We start from the raw sequence: 17,942 nt of genomic DNA on the forward strand, positions 1-17,942 counted from the left end.
CTTCAGGAAGTATTGGAAAAGGCCATAAATGAAGGGGAGAAACTGAAACATCTGATTCTAGAGGAGAGGACAGCCCTGGCAGCTGAGAGAACAAGATGCTTCTGTACTTGGAACTCTGTCCAGTTTAAGCCAAAATGTTGTAGTCCAGGGTGAGGACCAGGGCAGAATTAGCAACCGTAGCCTCTGTGCCTCACGAATTCCACAGACCTTGACAGTGAAAAGCATCAGGCAGTGTCTTCATTTTTTAATATTTACTTATTTATTTATTTGGCTGTGCCAGGTCTTAGTTGCAGCACATGGGATCTTTGACCTTCGTTGCAGCAAGCAGGATCTAGTTCCCTGACAGGGATGGAACCCAGGGGACCCCCTGCATTGGGAACTCGGACTTAGCCACTGGGCCACCAGGGAAGTCCCAGGAAGTGTCTGTATTTAATGCAAACCCTGAGCCGCCAGTGGAATGAGCAGGTGTGGGGCTGTATCTTCTCTTGTGAGGGGACAAAGCACATCCAAGATTGTCAGTTAAATAAAGGGAGTTAGCAGGGCCAAGAAGGTGGGATCCTGAGCCTTAGAAGTCACCTGAGTTACAGATCAGCTCATATCACTGACCCCCGCCTCTTCCCCTTACACCCCTCTTCAGGCACAACTGCTGGGTGGACACGGGTGGAGGTTGGAGGTCATTCTTGTGGATTCCTGTGGCTAAGATGCAAATGACCTATGCGTGACAGCAAACAGACCGATGAAGACCAGGGTCTTACTCAGGAGTCCACATGCTGCAGGAATGATGATGCTGATCCCAGGAGCCCTGGGGGAGACAGAAGAGTGGGCGCTGCTATGAACATGGATGCTCCCACACACGTGTGTGTTTGTCACGGGCTTTCAAACCCCTTGGCTCATCTGCTCCCAATCCCTCCTTTCCCCATATTGACTGGCTCTGTCATGTGCATCTAGTTTGTCCCATCACCTAAAACTACTGATTAGAAATATACTTAGTAGACAGCACAGAGTCCACGTTCAGAAGAGGCATCAGGGAGAAAGGACAGGCGGACAAGGCTCCCTCCTACCTTGATGCGGTAGAGAAAGCAAGGGCTCCCAGAGCAAGGAATCCTGGCTTCCATTCTCAGCATCAGGACCTATCCTGGGAGAGTCACCTCACCTCTCTGGCCTCATTTATAAACTGAGGTTCCAGTCCTCATCAAAATCCCATCATGAATTTTCATAGACCTCAGCAACATGATTCTAAAAGTCCTGGGTAAACATCAGTAGATACTATAAGAAAAGGACACGAATGAATGGAGGAACTTGGCTTGTATAGACTCAGCAGATGTGGAAATAGGTTGTGTGTGTGTTCAGTTGCTTCAGTTGTGTCTGACTCTTTGCAACACTATAGATTGTAGCCCTCCAGGCTCCTCTGTCCATGGGATTCTCCAGGCAAGAATCCTGGAGTGGGTTGCCATGCCCTCCTCCAGGGGATCTTCCTGACCCAGGAATCCAACCCATGTCTCTTATGTCTCCTGCATTGGGAGGTTCTTTACCACTACTGCCACCTGGGAAGCCCGTGAAAATAAGTTATAGCACAACCAATCCATAGAGATGAGACACCGGGTTGAAAAGAGAAACAGCAGAGAAACAAATAGAAGTCCAGATATAGATCTAAGGATAGCTAAGAGTTCGTATCTAAGGAAATCGGCAGCCCAAAAGGTAGGCAAGAACTGTCTAGTAAATAAACAGTCTTGTGACACCTGGATGGCAAAATGTAAGAAAAAGTCTTTGCTCCTATCATTTGCAGCATAGAGCAAAATAACACCCCACCCCACCCCCCACCCCCACACCCCCGCTGATGGATTAAGATCAAAATAAAGTGAAAAAAATAGAGAAGGCACCAGGAAGTAGGATAAACACAATTAAGGAATAAAACAAAGCAATAATTTAAAAATCAACACGTTTGCCTATGCAAAACTTAAACCTGAATAAACAAGCCTGCAAAGGGAGAAATGATACAACAGCCATAGAAAAGCAGCACAGGTCCTTTTGTGCTAAAATCTACCCCCAGCCTGCGGCACTGTCTTGGACCTGCAGGAACTAGATGTCTGAGGCAGCCAAGTTCAGCCCTGGCTGCCCTGGCTGGGGCTGGAAGGCAATGCCTCTCTAGACCCTCAAGCTTGCAGCTATGCCCCCTGCAGTGCAAGCCTGTGCCCGGTTCCAGCCCTACCGCCCAGGGAGGTTCCAGCTCTGGGCTCCACAAACTGTAACCTCTCCAAGGGTCTCCTGCCAGTGCCCTGCCTTATCCCTTCCAAGCCCTGGAATGTTTTCTTGCACAGAGCTCCTAGAACATGTCCACTCTCAAGGGCAAGCATTGCATCCCTTTCTGAGGCTGTATGCAGGCGGCCAGACACCCCCATCCCACCCCACCCCAAGCCACTCCAGCCACAGTGCTGGGGAATTCCTGTGCCCCTCACCGGGTGCTGGGAGTACAAATGCTCTAGCTCCCCAACCCCCTCTCCATACAGACAACTCCTGTGATGCCCAGAAGCCCTTTTAGTCCCTGTGAGACTCACCTAGGTTATGGCACCCTTTGCTAGGTTTCCTTCCCTCCCAGTCCCACTCCCCAGGAATGGTTTTTCCTGGGATCCCTTCCTAAAACATTTGCACAAGATTTTCTCCACAGCCTGCCTCCGTGGAACCCTCCGAAGACAGGGTGACAGCGGCTTCCTCTGAGGTGCCACACCCTCCAGCCCCAGATAGGCGCCTCTGCTCCTCCATTTCCTGGACAAACTGCTCCCTCCACTAAATTCCCTCTTTTTCAAACAGCTCAGTGGCTTCTGCCTTCCCAACTGGACTCTGATACATAGACTGGTTTGTGTTAATTAAAACACATAAAGTCAATACATGAAGGAGGTATAGCCTTTAGTAAGAATATGGGCGAAAGTTTGCACTCTCTGTTTATACTCTGGAAAATTAGTGAAAAAAAAAAGAATAGCATTTATTGTAAAGATGTGTTTTATTTTAAATATTTTAATGATCTCCTACTATGTACTGTACACTTAGGCACAACAGAAGGGGAAGAGGGCACTCTGCCTCTACCCTGTGGAGCTCAAAGTCCACAGTTAATAGATGAAAGCAAGTCCCAGCTCATGTCTGATACCATGCAGGGTCCTGTGGGGCTCCTGGGCACAAGGTTCTTGTATCCCCCATTTCTTTGATTTTAGGAAACAACCTTCATTCAGCCTCCATGGCTTTCCCTGAGCCCCAGGGGGCAGATTCAAGCAGTTGTTAATTAGGGAAGGGAGGAGAAGCTAAAAGCAAAGGAGGAAAGGAAAGATATAGCCATCTGAATGCACAGTTCCAAAGAATAGAGATAAGAAAGCCTTCTTCAGTGGTCAATGCAAATAAATAGAGGAAAACAATAGAATGGGAAAGACTAGAGATCTCTTCAAGAAAATTAGAGATACCAAGGGAACATTTCATGCGAAGATGGGCTCAATAAAGGACAGAAATGGAATGGACCTAACAGAAGCAGAAGATATTAAGAAGAGGTGGCAAGAATACACAGAAGAAGTATACAAAAAAGACCTTCCTAATATGACCAACCTAGATAGCATATTGAAAAGCAGAGACATTACTTTGCCAACAAAGGTCCATCTAGTCAAGGCTATGGTTTTTCCACTGGTCATGTATGGATGTGAGAGTTGGACTGTAAAGAAAGCTGAGCACCGAAGAATTGATGCTTTTGAACTGTGGTGTTGGAGAAAACTCTTGAGAGTCCCTTGGACTGTAAGGAGATCCAACCGGTCCATTCTGAAGGAGATCAGCCCTGGGATTTCTTTGGAGGGAATGATGCTGAAGCTGAAACTCCAGTACTGTGGCCAGCTCATGCAATGAGTTGACTCACTGGAAAAGACTCTGATGCTGGGAGGGATTGGGGGCAGGAGGAGAAGGGGACGACAGAGGATGAGATGGCTGGATGGCATCACTGACTCGATGGACGTGAGTCTGGGTGAACTGGGAGTTGGTGATGGACAGGGAGGCCTGGCATGCTGCGATTCATGGGGTTGCAAAGAGTCGGACACGACAGCGACTGAACTGAACTGAACTGAACTGAACCCAGATAACCATGATGGTGTGATGACTCACCTAGAGCCAGACATCTTGGAGTGTTGAATTCAAGTGGGCATGAGGAAGCATCACTATGAACAAAGCTAGTGTAACTGATGGAATTCCAGTTGAGCTATTGCAAATCCTAAAAGATCATCATCTGTGAAAGTGCTGAACTCAATATGCCAACAAATTTGGAAAACTCAGCAGTGACCATAGGACTGAAAAAGGTCAATTTTCATTCCAATCCCAAAGAAAGGCAATGCCAAAGAATGTTCAAACTATCACACAATTGCACTCATCTCACACGCTAGCAAAATAATGCTCAAAGTTTTCCAAGTGAGGCTTCAACAGTACATGAACCGAGAACTTCCAGATATTCAAGCTGGATTTAGAAAAGGCAGAGGAATAGAGATCAAATTGCCAACACCTGTTGGATCATAGAAAAGGCAAGAGAGTTCCAGGAAAACATCTACTTCTGCTTTATTGACTATGTTAAAGCCTTTGACTGTGTGGATCACAACAAACTGCGGAAAATTCTTCAAGAGATGAGAATACACTTTACCTGCCTCCTGAGAAATCTGTATGTAGGTCAAGAAGGAACAGTTAGAACCAGACATGAAACAACAGACTGGTTCCAAATTGAGAAAGAACTACATCAAGGCTGTCTATTGTCACTCTGCTTATTTAATTTCTATGCAGAGAACATCATGGGAAATGCCAGGCTGGATGAAGCACAAGCTGAAATCAAGATTGCCCAGAGAAGTATCTCCCAGTTCACCCAGACTCACGTCCATCGAGTCAGTGATGCCATCCAGCCATCTCATCCTCTGTCGTCCCCTTCTCCTCCTGCCCCCAATCCCTCCCAGCATCAGAGTCTTTTCCAATGAGTCAACTCTTCACATGAGGTGGCCACAGTACTGGAGTTTCAGCTTCAGCATCATTCCCTCCAAAGAAATCCCAGGGCTGATCTCCTTCAGAATGGACCAGTTGGATCTCCTTACAGTCCAAGGGACTCTCAAGAGTTTTCTCCAACACCACAGTTCAAAAGCATCAATTCTTTGGTGCTCAGCTTTCTTTACAGTGAGGATATGGAGATAACATCACCCATCACGTCATGGCAAATAGATGGGGAAACAATGGAAACAGTGACAGACTTAATTTTCTTGGGCTCCAAAATCACTGCAGATGGTGACTGCAGCCATGAAATTAAAAGACACTTACTCCTTGGAAGAAAAGCTGTGACCAACCTAGACAGCATATTAAAAAGCAGAGACATTACATCGCTAACAAAGATCTGTCTAGTCAAAGCTATGATTTTTCCAGCAGTCATGTATGGATGTGAGAGTTGGGCCATAAAGAAAGCTGAGCACCAAAGAATCGATGCTTTTGAACTGTGATGTTGGAGAAGACTCTTGAGAGTCCCTTGTACTGCAAGGAGATCAAACTAGTTCATCCTAAAGGAAATCAGTCCTGAATATTCATTGGAAGGACTGATGTTGAAGCTGAAACTCCAATACTTTAGCCACCTGATGGGACGAACTGACTCACTGGAAAAGACCCTGATGCTGGCAAAGATTGAAGGCGGGAGGAGAAGGGAACATCAGAGGATGAGATGGTTGAATGGCATCACCAACTTGATGAACATGAGTTTGAGCAAGCTCTAGGAATGGGTTATGGACAGGAAAGCCTGGCATGCTGCAGTTATAGTGCTGCAAGGACTCAGACACAACTAAGCAACTGAACTGAGCTGGGGATGCAAGACCAGGGAGAAAAAGTCAAGAGCAGCCTCCGGGCAAGGTTCTGTTTTCCCATCAATTGTTGTTGTCGTTCAGTCACTCAGTTGTGTCTGACTTTTTGCAACCCCATGGACTGCAGCATGCCAGGCTTCCCTGTCTTTCACTATCTCCCAGAGTTTGCTCAGACTGATGTCCATTGAGTCAACGATGCCACCCAAACATCTCATTCTCTGTCATCACTTCCTCCTGTCCTCAATCTTTCCCAGAATCATGGTCTTTTCCAATGAGTCAGCTCTTTGTATCAGGTGGCCAAAGCATTGGAGCTTCAGCTTCAGCATCAGTCCTTCCAATGAATACTCAGGGTTGGTTTCTTATAGGATGAACTGGTTTGATCTCCTTGCAATCCAAGGGACTTTCAAGAGTCTTCTCCAACACCACAGTTCAAAAGCATCAATTCTTTGGTGCTCAGCTTTCTTTATGGTTCAACTCTCACATCTATACATGACTGCTGGAAAAACCATAGCTTTGACTATACAGACCTTTGTCAGCAAAGTGATGTCTCTGCTTTTTAATGTGCTGTCTAGGTGGGTCATAGCTTTTCTTCCAAGGAGCAAGCGTCTTTTAATTTTGTGACTGCAGTCACTATCTGCAGTGATTTTGGATCCCAAGAAAATAAAATATGCCATTGTTTTCACTTTTTCCCCATCTATTTGTCATTTCAAGTGATGGGACTGGAAGCCATGATCTTAGTTTTTTGAGTGTTAAGTTTTAAGCCAGCTTTTTCACGCTCCTCTTTACCCCTATCAAGAGGCTCTTTACTTTCTCTTTCTGCCATTAGAGTGGTATCATCTGCATATCTGATGTTGTTGATATTTCTCCTGGCAGTCTTGATTCCAGCCTGTGATTCCTCATCAGTGGATAGAGACAATATCTTTGAGCTGTTTTGCAGATACTGAAACCCCCTCCAGGTGGTAGAAGTTAATGAAGATTAATGATGGTCTGCCACCCACAAGCATGTAGACCCTAGACCAGTTGGACCTGAAGGATGAGGATGCTGTCTCCTACTTATGTCATCACCAGCCCATCAGAAGAATGTTCACAAGCTGATCACACCCTCTCTGAACAATTACTGCGAAACTTGTCACTATCTTCCCCAAGTTGCAACACATAGTTTTGAGAACATTAGCCCACAGTGGCCCCCTTTGCTTAGCAAAACAACAAAGCTACTCCTTTCTACTTCACCCAAAACCATCTTTGAGATTTGATTTGGCACCAGCATACCTAGAATACGAGCTTTCAGCATCACATCTATTTTGACAGATATATTGTTTAGATACCAGAGCCCTGCAGTGACGCTGCTTCTCTTCTGTATTGTGGATCTCACTGCAAATTGTTTCCAACCTTTGGAAAACAAATTGGCAATATGTGTAGAGGAAAATGGCTTTCCAGGTAGCTCTGTGATAAAGAATCCACCTGCCAATGCAGGAGATGCGGGTTCAATCTCTGGGTCAGGAAGACTCCCTGGAGGAGGAAATGGTAACCCACTATAGTATTCTTGCCTGGAGAATTGCACGGACAAAGGAGCCTGGCAGGCTACAGTCCATGTGGTCACAAAGAGCTGGACACGACTGAGCATACAAGGACACATACAGGACAGTACAAATGTTCGGCTTCTTTTAAGAGAGTTTCTTTTGAGTGAACAATTTAAAAGAAGAAAAGGACATCTACAAATATATGTTCATCTCAGAGTTATCAATACTACAAAAAATGAAAATAATCTCAACGTCTAAAAACAGGCAAAGGATTATGTGAGCAGTGGCTTTCTACTGATAGAAAAGTATGCTGAAATTCTGACAACAAAGACTAAGGAGCAACACTGAAGAATAGTTTTAGCCAAAAGAAAAATAGTGAAAATGTGTGTAATTAGAATTAACACCACATTAAAATATATCCAAGCATGAATAAAAACTAGAAGAGAAGATGGACAAAAAAAAGACACATTAGATTGGTAGGAATGCGGAAGAATATTTCTTTCTCTGCTAAGTCAACATTTAGTGATAAACACAGTCTTAGATAAATCAACATTTAATAATAAACTGTATAAAAGGGTGTGCATGAAAAGGTCATGATTCTTAGCTTTGCCTGCACATTTTAAGAGGCCTGAAGATCTTATAAAAATTACTGAGACCAGCCCCACCTCCAGAAATTCTAATTCTTTTGGTCTACAGATGTCACGTGCATCAGCATTGAAAACCAGCCAAGGACTTCCCCAGTCCAGTGATCAAGACTCTGCCTTGCAGTGGAGGGGACGCCAGTTCCATCCCTGTTTAGGAAACTGAAATCCCACATGCTGCAGGGTGCATTCAAAAAAAAGTTTTAATAAATAAATAAAACAAGCCAAATAAAAGCTAACACTCCAGGATACCCTAACACACCTCAGTTGATCAGAGCTGTTGGGCTAGATTATGGCTTCCAGCTCTGATTTTTTTCTACCCTCCCCTACCCCCTCCAACCCCAACCATAGAAACAAGGAAACTGAAGCCAGAGAAGGCTCCTGAGTGGCCTGAAGTTACACTTTCAGTCGATCTAGCTGGCATTAGAATCCAGGGTCTCTTTTCCCACTACACTTAGGGGTTTGCTGAGCCCTTGGAATTCAGCACAGACGCCATTTTCCTCTCCTTACCCCTCTGACAGGCAAGAAGCAAACACAGAGGGAAACGGTGGGGAGAATGGCAGCCGCATCATTGCCTCCAAGAGCCCCCTCCTCAAGCCCCCTCCTCTCTCCAGCACCAGCACTCTCCTTCCTCCCCTGGGAAGATCCACCCGACAGAGACGACTCAAACCCACCCTGCCCTCTACGCTCCCCCATCCCTCACTCCCCACACCCTCTAAGCACATGGACTGGGAATCAAAGGACTTGGTGTCCAATCCAAGGGCCCAGAGACCTGGAAACCATACCTGTTGACGTGTGTCACATTTGTGGGAGTGACTGTGAAGCCAGGAGAGGAGAGCCTATCAGCTGATGTGGGGATGGGTTGGGTCACGGGCTTGGGCCCGGGCCTGGGCCTGGGACGGAGCTTGGTGGTGACGGGAAGTGGGGTGGGATTCTGAACAGAGACCTGGCAAGGATACTCATCTGAGGCAGGGGTTCCCAAAGAATCTGCAAGAAAGCACATTGGATGGTTGGACAGATGATGGATAGATGGAAGGATGAGTGGTACAGTAAATGGAACTTCGGAGGGAAATGAATGGCCACTCATGAACCAAGGTTTCCTTTTGCTTTTTATTTTAATAAAGAAATAGTGTGGCATTGCTTGGGTCAGAGATGGGGAAAAGGAAAGAAGGAAGGAAAGAAGGAGGGAGATAAGGAAGCAGGAAGGTATTTCCAGGCTATTCATGTTATTGGAAATGCACTTGCCTGCTATTGTTCACCAATCCATATGTGCCCTTCTTCAAGAATAATTCCCTGATTATCTTATACCATTCTCTCTGCCTTGCACTCACTTGTACCTGTGGCTTATTGCTTTGCAAGTTATCTTTCATTAATACACTGCAGATGTGTCTTGTCTTCCTTAGATATGGGCTCCACAGGGGCTAGGAACTTGAATCTGCCCCCGTTCTAATCTGCTTTCCTTAATTCATCCAGTCAACATCTGTGGAGGCCCTACTATATGCCAGGCACTTCATCAGTTGCTAGAGATATAGAGTCAAATAAGGCAGATGATTTCCTCAAGGTTCTCAAAGATGAATAGGGGAGACAGTTAAGGGAACTGGCCACTACTTCATCCAGTGAGACTGAGCTGTCTATGAAGAGGGTACCAAGTGAGCCCTGGTGCTTTGCTACTCAAAACAGAAGCCATGGACCAGCAGCGCCAGCACTGTCTGTGAAGAGGCTGGAAATGCAGAGTCTAGGTCCCATCCTAGACGTATTACATTTAAAATAAGACCCCCAGCTGGTTGGTGCCCACTTAAGGTCTGAGGAGGACTGCTTTGGAAGCACACAGGAGGGACCTCAGATGCATCCTTAGGAAGGGAGGGTGACTCACAGAGGCTTCCCAAGGAAATGACTTCTACATGCAGACCTGAAGCATGAGACTAAATTGTCCCAAGTCCATCATTCACCTTTCCCCATATCCCACTTCCTACAATAGCACAGCATGTTAGGTTCTGCTTCCAAAGAGGAATCCCATACAAAGAATGAGATGCAATCCCTTCTTACCATTGGACCAAATGTCTCTCAAGGACCTCAAATGAGAAACAAGGAGCTTCTAGAAACAAGGAGCAAGATCATAAGCTTCTAGAAATCCTGAGCCACAGCCCTACTGGTGCTCCCACCACTGTCCCAGCCGACCTGATATGGCTCTCCCACACTATACCACCCACCCCCAGGTCACTCACTCTTGGTCACCACCAGGCGGACAGGGTGGAACAGGATGATGGGATCGCTGGGTCCCAAGATCACACATCGGTACAGTCCTGAGTCCTCCACTTGAAGGTTGGCCATTTGGATTTGCAGCATGCCTTCACTGGGGATGTCTTCTAGGAAGTACTTCCCCACCCGGACTTGACTGGACCCCTCTGTGATTGCCAGTGTCTGGACCTCCCCGTTATCTTTCAGCCTCTGCCAAGCCTTCTGGCTGTTGGAATATATGTTGGTATTGGTAGGACAGCTCACTTTCAAGGTCTGCCCCTCTGCTAGAGTACACTTCTCCTCGAATACTTCAGCGGCAGCTTGGATTTCTGTAAGCAGAGAATTTGAGTTAGGCTTTGTGAGGAATAGCTTCCTTCTCTTTGGGAAAAAAAAAGAAAGAGAGAGGAGCCACATTTCTTTCTTCTTAAATCACCTAATTTTCAGACAAGATCCTCAAGGTCTCCAGAGAAGATGCAGCTTTCCCTGCAAGTTAGCATTAGACCCCAGATCTTATCACTGCAAGTAGCTTTGGGGGATGGGGGTTCGTTTGGTTTGTTTGTTTGATTTTGACCACAAAAGTTAGACTGTGTATGATTTGTGCAAATCAACTTTCATAAATGACTGTTTTGGGGAGGAAGAAACTGTCTGAATAGAGACAGAGCGTGGGACACATGCTAAGACCATGAGTGACAAGGGCATGACGGGAGAGAAAGATTATAGAGAAGGATGTACAGGGTGCAGAATGAGACTGCTGAATCCTAACCACTAGACCACCAGGGACACGGTGCAAAGTGGATGTGAAGAAATGTTACTTTCAGAAAGTGACTCCACTGAACAGCTAGAGGAACTTCATCTAAGAAGGAGAGAGACCAGTTCAAGAGACTATTGGAAAAATGGCGAGGAAGCCGTCTCAAGGACATGGTGGACATTGATGTCTGGTGGTGTGGTCTTCATCTCTCCCTTCCTTGGGTAGCAGATCACCTCTTTCTCAGGCTGCTCATCTTTCTCATCCTATGTACCTTTACTGATGGGGCTGCCCATATTCTCCAGGATGGACATAGAGACACAGGCTTAGCCAAAGAATCTCACCACACTGGCCATGCTGATTGGCCTAGAAATGGGCACATGACTAAGGTTGGGCCAATCAGAATCCTCTCTGAGACTGCTGCTCTTTCTTACTGTGTTGATTGGTCTATAGGATGTTGCTTGCATCCAAAAGAGTTCTAAATATTACAGAATGTCAAGGAGTCACAGCAGTGGTCCTCCAGTGGGGACAATTTTCCCTCTGGGGACATTGGGCAATGACTGCAGATATTTTTGGTTGTTATGATTGGGAGTTATGCTGTGCTGTGCTTAGTCACTCAGTCATGTCCAACTCTTTGAAACCCCATGGACTGTAGCCCACCAGGCTCCTCTGTCCATGGGATTCTCCAGGCAAGAATACTAGAGTGAGTTGCCATTCCCTTCTCCAGGGGATCTTCCCAACCCAAGGATAAAACCCAAGTCTCCCACATTGCAGGTGGATTCTTTACTGTTTGAGCCACCAGAGAAGCCCAAGAATACAGGAGTAGGTAGCCTATCCCTTCTCCAGGGAATCTTCCCAACCCAGGAATAGAACTGGGGTCTCCTGCATTGCAGGTGGATTCTTTACCAGCTGAGCTACCAGGGAAGCCCCATCACTGGGAGCAAGGAGGTGCTCTAGAATCTAATGGGCAGAAGCCAGAGATGTTGTTAAACATCCTTCAGTGCACAGGCTGGCCCCCATGAGAAAAAATTAACCCACCCATAATGTCAATAGTGCTAAGGCTGAGAACCCTTGGATTACAGGGACAAAAGTTTCAATCACACTCTTGAATGTTGAACTTAGAATTGGCATGAATTTCTGGTCTGGTCCAAGGGATCCTTGCTGATGGGAGGGCCAAGTAGTGTTGAAGTAAGAAGATCCAGGTCTGTGTTTTCCACTGGACACAGCAGGGCTCCCTTTACTGAGGGACTACAGTTTATCCATCCAGGCCTGAGATACCTTCCTTCATGGAAAACCAAATAATGGGCTGGATAGTGGTGGGTCAATCCACCTACCATTACTAAGGTCAGGCTACCACTACCTACAATTATCGCTGCTTTTATTAATCTAAATGTTAGTGTCCCCCTAAAATTCATATTTTGAAATCTTAAACTTCAAGGTGGAGATAGTTAGGTCATAAGGGCTCTGCCGTCAGGAATAGGATTAGTGCCTTTAGTAATGAGGCTCCAGGGAGCTCCCTTGCCCCTTCCCCCACGTGAGGATACAGTGGGAAATTGGTAGTCAGTCTGCAACTCAGAAGAGGACCTTCCCCAGAACCCAAGCATACTGGTACCATGACCTTGAATTTCCAGCCTCCAGAACTGGGAGAAGTAAATTTCTGTTGTTTATAAGCCACCCAGTCTGTGGTATTTTGTTATAACTGCCCAGATGGGTCAAGACAGTAGGAGTCACAGGAGACAGATTGCTCACAAACCTGCCAGGTGCCTTTGAAAGCAGATAGTAAGAAACTAACGCAGAAGTGAAGTCTGTACATCACTTTTCGCGCCATTTCAAGAAAGGACTTCTTTATATTATTAATGTAAAAAAGAATAACAAATACCTTTTACTGCCAAGTGTTTAAGACACTGTCTCATTTAATCTTTATAACATGTCAGTTGACACTGCTATTTTTCCTAGTTTGAAGACAAGGTAAGTGGAAGACAGAAAGTGTATTTAATAACCCAGAACTTATTATGTGATTTGGGCTCCCCAGGTGGCCTAGTGGTAAAGAATCTGCTTGTCAATGCAAGAGACACGAGTTTGATCCCTGGATTGGGAAGCTCCCCTGGAGTGGGAATGGCAGCCCATTCCAGTATTCTTACCTGGAGAATCCCATGGACACAGGAGCTTGGCGGGCTACAGCGCACGGGGTTGCAAAGCATCAGATACGACTGAGCACACACACACATTGTGTAATTTGCCCAAGGTCCCATAGGAGAAATGTGTGAAGTCAGGATTCAGACCCTCATAGTCAGACTCTAGAAAGCGTCCGACTCTTGGTGACCCTAGTCTCGAAACTAGGAATAATAGTAGTATCAACTTATAAGTTATAAAGATGAAATGAGAGTGTCTTAAACACTCAGCAGTAACTGTGACCCCATGGACTGGAGCCTGCCAGGGTCCTCCATCTATGGGAATTTTCCAGGCAAGAATACTGGTATGGGCTGCTGTTCCCTTCTCCAGGGCATCTTCCCGACCCATGGATTGAACCTGGGTCCCCGGCACTGCAGGCAGACTCTTTACCGTCGGAGCCACCAGGGAAGACTCTAGAATCAGCTCTAAACCTCTGAGCTAGATTGCCCAAAGCAGCTGTCTGATTGGGATTAGAGCCAACCCCAACCCAAGTGAGAATAGCTGACTAACAATTCTATTCCCCAGGATACAGGGTCTAGAAGGAGCTTTTATGTTACACCCTAATCTACCCTGATGGGACCCAGTGGAAAAAAACCACTGGTTTCCTCTCAGTCTTCAACCTTCCATCTTCTCCCATTCTCCTTTGGAAAAACATGAATAAGACACAAGGAGGGATTTCCCTGGTGGTCCAGTGGGGTTGGGAATCGGTCTGCCAATGCAGGGACACAGGTTCCATCCCTGCTTCAGGGAGATACCACATGCCAAGGGGCAACTAAGCCTAGGCACCGCAACTACTGAACCTGTGCTCCAGAACCCGTGAGCTGCAACGAGAGGCCACCGCAATGAGAAGCCGATGCACTGCAACTAGAGAGGAGCCGCCACTCACCCCAACTAGAGAAAGCCCATGCCCCGCCATGAGGACCCAGTGCGGGCAAATCAATGAATAAAACTAAAAATAAATCAATAAATAAAGTCTCCACTGCAAAATGAAAACAGGTTTAAAAAAAAAAGAAAAAAGGAAAAGACACAAGGAAATGCGGTGGTCCATGGAAACCACACTCCCATGTACCCCATCCAGATCATTACCCCAGCTCCAAGGAATCCCAGAGTAACCCTGGTGTGCAGGCTCTACGAGGTGATTATCCAGGACTTTGCTCAAGGCAGTGGGTCCCTGGAAAACATCCTCTCCCTGGAATCCTTTCTGTCTTTCCAAAGCAAACCTTTCTTTTAACTCCTTGTTGATATGTTCCCCTTCTCTGCTTATTTTCTCAATGTATTCATGAGGACTGGGAGCAGGAACAACAAAAGCTCCAAGTGCTTCCACTTTTAGTGAAGGTTGAGCTGGGCAGGAAGAGGAGCGAAGGGTCCCGGCAACACTGCGGAGCCCGAGCAGCAGAGCCTCAGGGCCCTGGGATCACGGCCTCTGTTTAAACAGGCACTTTTCTCCGTGCACTTCTGTGTCTTCAGCAATAGCAGGTTTCCTGGCCCAAGCTTGGCCTGGGAGATATATATTGAATGGACTATGTCTTTGGGGTTTAGGCTTCCCTGGTGGCTCAGTTGGTAAAAAGTCTGCCTTCAATGTGAGAGACCCAGGTTCGATCCCTGGGTGGGGAAGATCCCCTGGAGAAGGAAATGGCAACCCATTCCAGTATTCTTGCCTGGAGAATTCCATGGATAGACATGGGGTCACAAAGAGTTGGACACAACTGAGTGACCAACACTTCTTTCAACATCCAAAGCACCGTGATGGAATATAAAGGGGAAAAAATGTCAAACTCAAAAACAAAATTCCTTTAGATCATGTCAAGGTGAGGTTTTTCTCTACCATTAGTTTCCCACTCAGGGTTTTGCATGTCCCTGACAACATCAAAAGGCCCAGGCATCTTGCTTCCTAACCCACCCCCTTTAGTTCTGTTCTCAGGCCCTGTGTGTTCTCCTGATTCTTTTAAGTTTGGGTGGAGAAACCCAGTGTGGCATATCTACTGGATGGTTCTGTCTTGGGTGGCCACATCCCCTGGAGCTTCAGAGGAAAAGGGAGACCTTTCTTGTGGAAGGCTTGGCCCCAACCCCAGGTCCTGGGCAAAGAGCTCACCTGCTCACGCCTCCTCCGCATCTTACCTGCGATGAAGAGCATCCAGAGCAGCCCCCAGAGCCTGGGCTTCCTCATCCTTCATGTGCACTGACTCCAACTGTTCTGTGGCTCCTGGCACAGCTACAGAGGGACACTCTACCCCAGAGGCTCCAGAAAGTTGCACAACAGGATGTTATGCCATCGCTGAGAGGTGCTGAGTCTGATGCTGCGTTTCATCACTGGTTATCTTGGCTCCAGACGTCAAGGACAACATAAGGATCCAAGACTGGGCTCATTCATAGACCAGAAAAGATGCAGGATGATATAGTACAAGACATTAAAAAAAGAAGAAAGAAATCCAAAAGGTTCCTTACTAGATAGAAGCAATGAAAGGCAGATTTGACAATGTGAAAAGTCAATAACAGAAAAGATTCACTTCAGAAATAATCCCAAATGTAAAATGAATAGAACACATTAAAGAGCTCAGAAATATACTAGAGGACAAAGCATAGAAATCCAATCTAAACATCATCTACAAATAAGAAATGTCCTTGAAGATTAACATGGGACAGTGGATCACAAACAAGATTAAAAGTGTATTTTAAGTAAAAACACTTTCCAAGATACAAGTACCCTAATGTTCAGAGCAGCGCAATTACAATGCCCAAAATATGGAAATAACCTAAATGTTCACGAACAGATGAATGGATAAAGAAGATGTGGTATATATGCAAATATATAGGAATACTATTCAGCCATAATAAAGAATGAAATAATTCTATTTGCAGCAACTGGAATGGGCCTAGAGATTATCATACTAACTGAAGTAGTCAGACAAAGACAAATACCATATGATCTCACTTATATGTGAAATCTAAAATATGATACAAATGAACTTATTTACAAAACAAAAAATAGACTTGCAGACATAGAAAACAAACTTACAGTTACCAAAGGGGAAAATAGGGGAGGGAGGGATAAATTAGGAGTTTGGGATTAGTAGATACAAACTACTATATATAAAATAAATTTTTTAAGAGAAGGTCTTACTGTATAGTATAGGGAACTACATTCAATATTTTGCAATAAACTTTAACAGAAAAGAATCTGAAAATATATATACACATATCTGAAAAATTATATATACACTGGATCATGGATCACTTCACTGTATACAAGAAACTAACACAGCATTGTAAATCAACTACACTTCCATAAAAATTAGAAACAAAAAGACCTACTCTCGAGATCTGAAAGATATCTGAAATTGGAAGTTGAGAGAATTTTTAACATTGGCAAGGAAAAATGCATGAAGAAAAAATCAAGACTGGACAGTTTCCAGGTGAGAAATTTCAAATTTAAATAAAAGCTCCTGCTGCTAAACAAACAGGAAAAGACAACTTGATTCCTTCAAAAGGATTGAACTGAGTGGGACTCGAATTTCTTCCACCGAGTAACAAATACTGAGACACAGTGGGATGATGTGTAAAGAAAATCTGCCTCTAGAATTGTATACAAAAGCTGATTGCTATTCAAGTATGAAAGCAGCAAAAAAGTACTATCATGTCTGCAAATTAAAAAAGAAAAAAAAAAAACAACCCTCTAAGGTTAACTTTAACATTTTAAATTAAATCTGTTGAATGCAGCAACTTCTAAGACATCAACAATTATGAAGAAATTTAAATCCTACTATTACACCCTGCAGAGATCATTGTAGGTAAGATTTTACTAAAATTTTGTTCTCTTCTTGGTTCTATAAATGATATCAGAAACCAGGCTTGCAACTGCACTCGGATTGAAATCTGCCAGAAGCACTATTGTCGTATTTGTCTGGCCCACAGGGAGGGGAAGGAGAAAGAGAGGTTTTGAAATTTTCTGACTCAGTGAGGCGTCTATTTGATTTTTCCAAGGATGAGTCAGATTTGCACAGTTAATTTAACAGATCCCTCTCCTTACAAGATATGTCTTCCAGACCTAAATGAATAGTACAACACATGCCAATTTTTTGTGTCTTTGCCTACTTTCAGGGTTCAGGGTCAGTGTTCAGGGTCATATCCCTGGAAGATTAAGAGAAACCTTTTTTTTTCCACTAGTTTTTGCTTCATGTCCTTTGAAGTTCTGTTATTAGCTGTATATTCTTACAAGATCATTAAGTCTTCCAGGTTGATTGATGCTTTTATCATATAGAATGCCTCTCTTTGTCTCTAGCTCTTTTCTTTGCTCTGCAGTCTAATCAGACATTGATATAGCCAGGCTCCTCTGTCTATGAAATTCTCTGGGCAAGAATACTGGAATAGGTAGCCGTTCCCTTTTCCTGGGGAGCTTCCCAACCCAGGGATCAAACCCAGGTCTCCTCCAGTGCAGGCAGATTCTTTACTGCCTGAGCCACCAGGGAAGCCCTGTTAATGTGGCCACTTCTGCTTTTTAAAAAATTCATGTTTCTATATCTTGTTCCATCCTTTTCCCTTCAACTTACCTAGTCGTTGTCTTTGAAGTGAGATTCTTACAAGCAGTATCTACCTGGATTGTGGTGTTTTATCCACTTTGTGTCTTTTGTAAGGGTGTGACAATGATTTACATCTAAGGTAAATATTGATGGGTTAGCACTTTACTATCTTATTGCTGGTTTTGTTTCTGTCCTCTGGTTCTCATTTCTCTGTTTCTCTCTTGGGAACTTTTCATTAAATAGCCCGAGAAGGATTTCTAACTAAA

General features: G+C 44.9%; 1 protein-coding gene across 1 annotated transcript; it reads right to left on the reverse strand.

Moving 5' to 3' along the window:
• Positions 1–240: 240 nt before the first annotated feature.
• TREM1 (triggering receptor expressed on myeloid cells 1) lies at positions 241–16,094 on the reverse strand. Its single transcript, XM_019985417.2, has 4 exons — positions 15,278–16,094; positions 10,230–10,571; positions 8,790–8,991; positions 241–802 (listed from the first exon to the last, which is right to left on the reverse strand). The coding sequence occupies exons 1-4, from the start codon at positions 15,324–15,326 to the stop codon at positions 697–699; spliced, it is 699 nt and encodes a 232-aa protein (XP_019840976.2). The 5' UTR covers positions 15,327–16,094; the 3' UTR covers positions 241–696.
• Positions 16,095–17,942: the final 1,848 nt, after the last annotated feature.

The sequence above is a fragment of the Bos indicus genome, chromosome 23, assembly GCF_029378745.1.
Source record: "Bos indicus isolate NIAB-ARS_2022 breed Sahiwal x Tharparkar chromosome 23, NIAB-ARS_B.indTharparkar_mat_pri_1.0, whole genome shotgun sequence".
Classification (NCBI taxonomy): Eukaryota; Metazoa; Chordata; class Mammalia; order Artiodactyla; family Bovidae; genus Bos; species Bos indicus.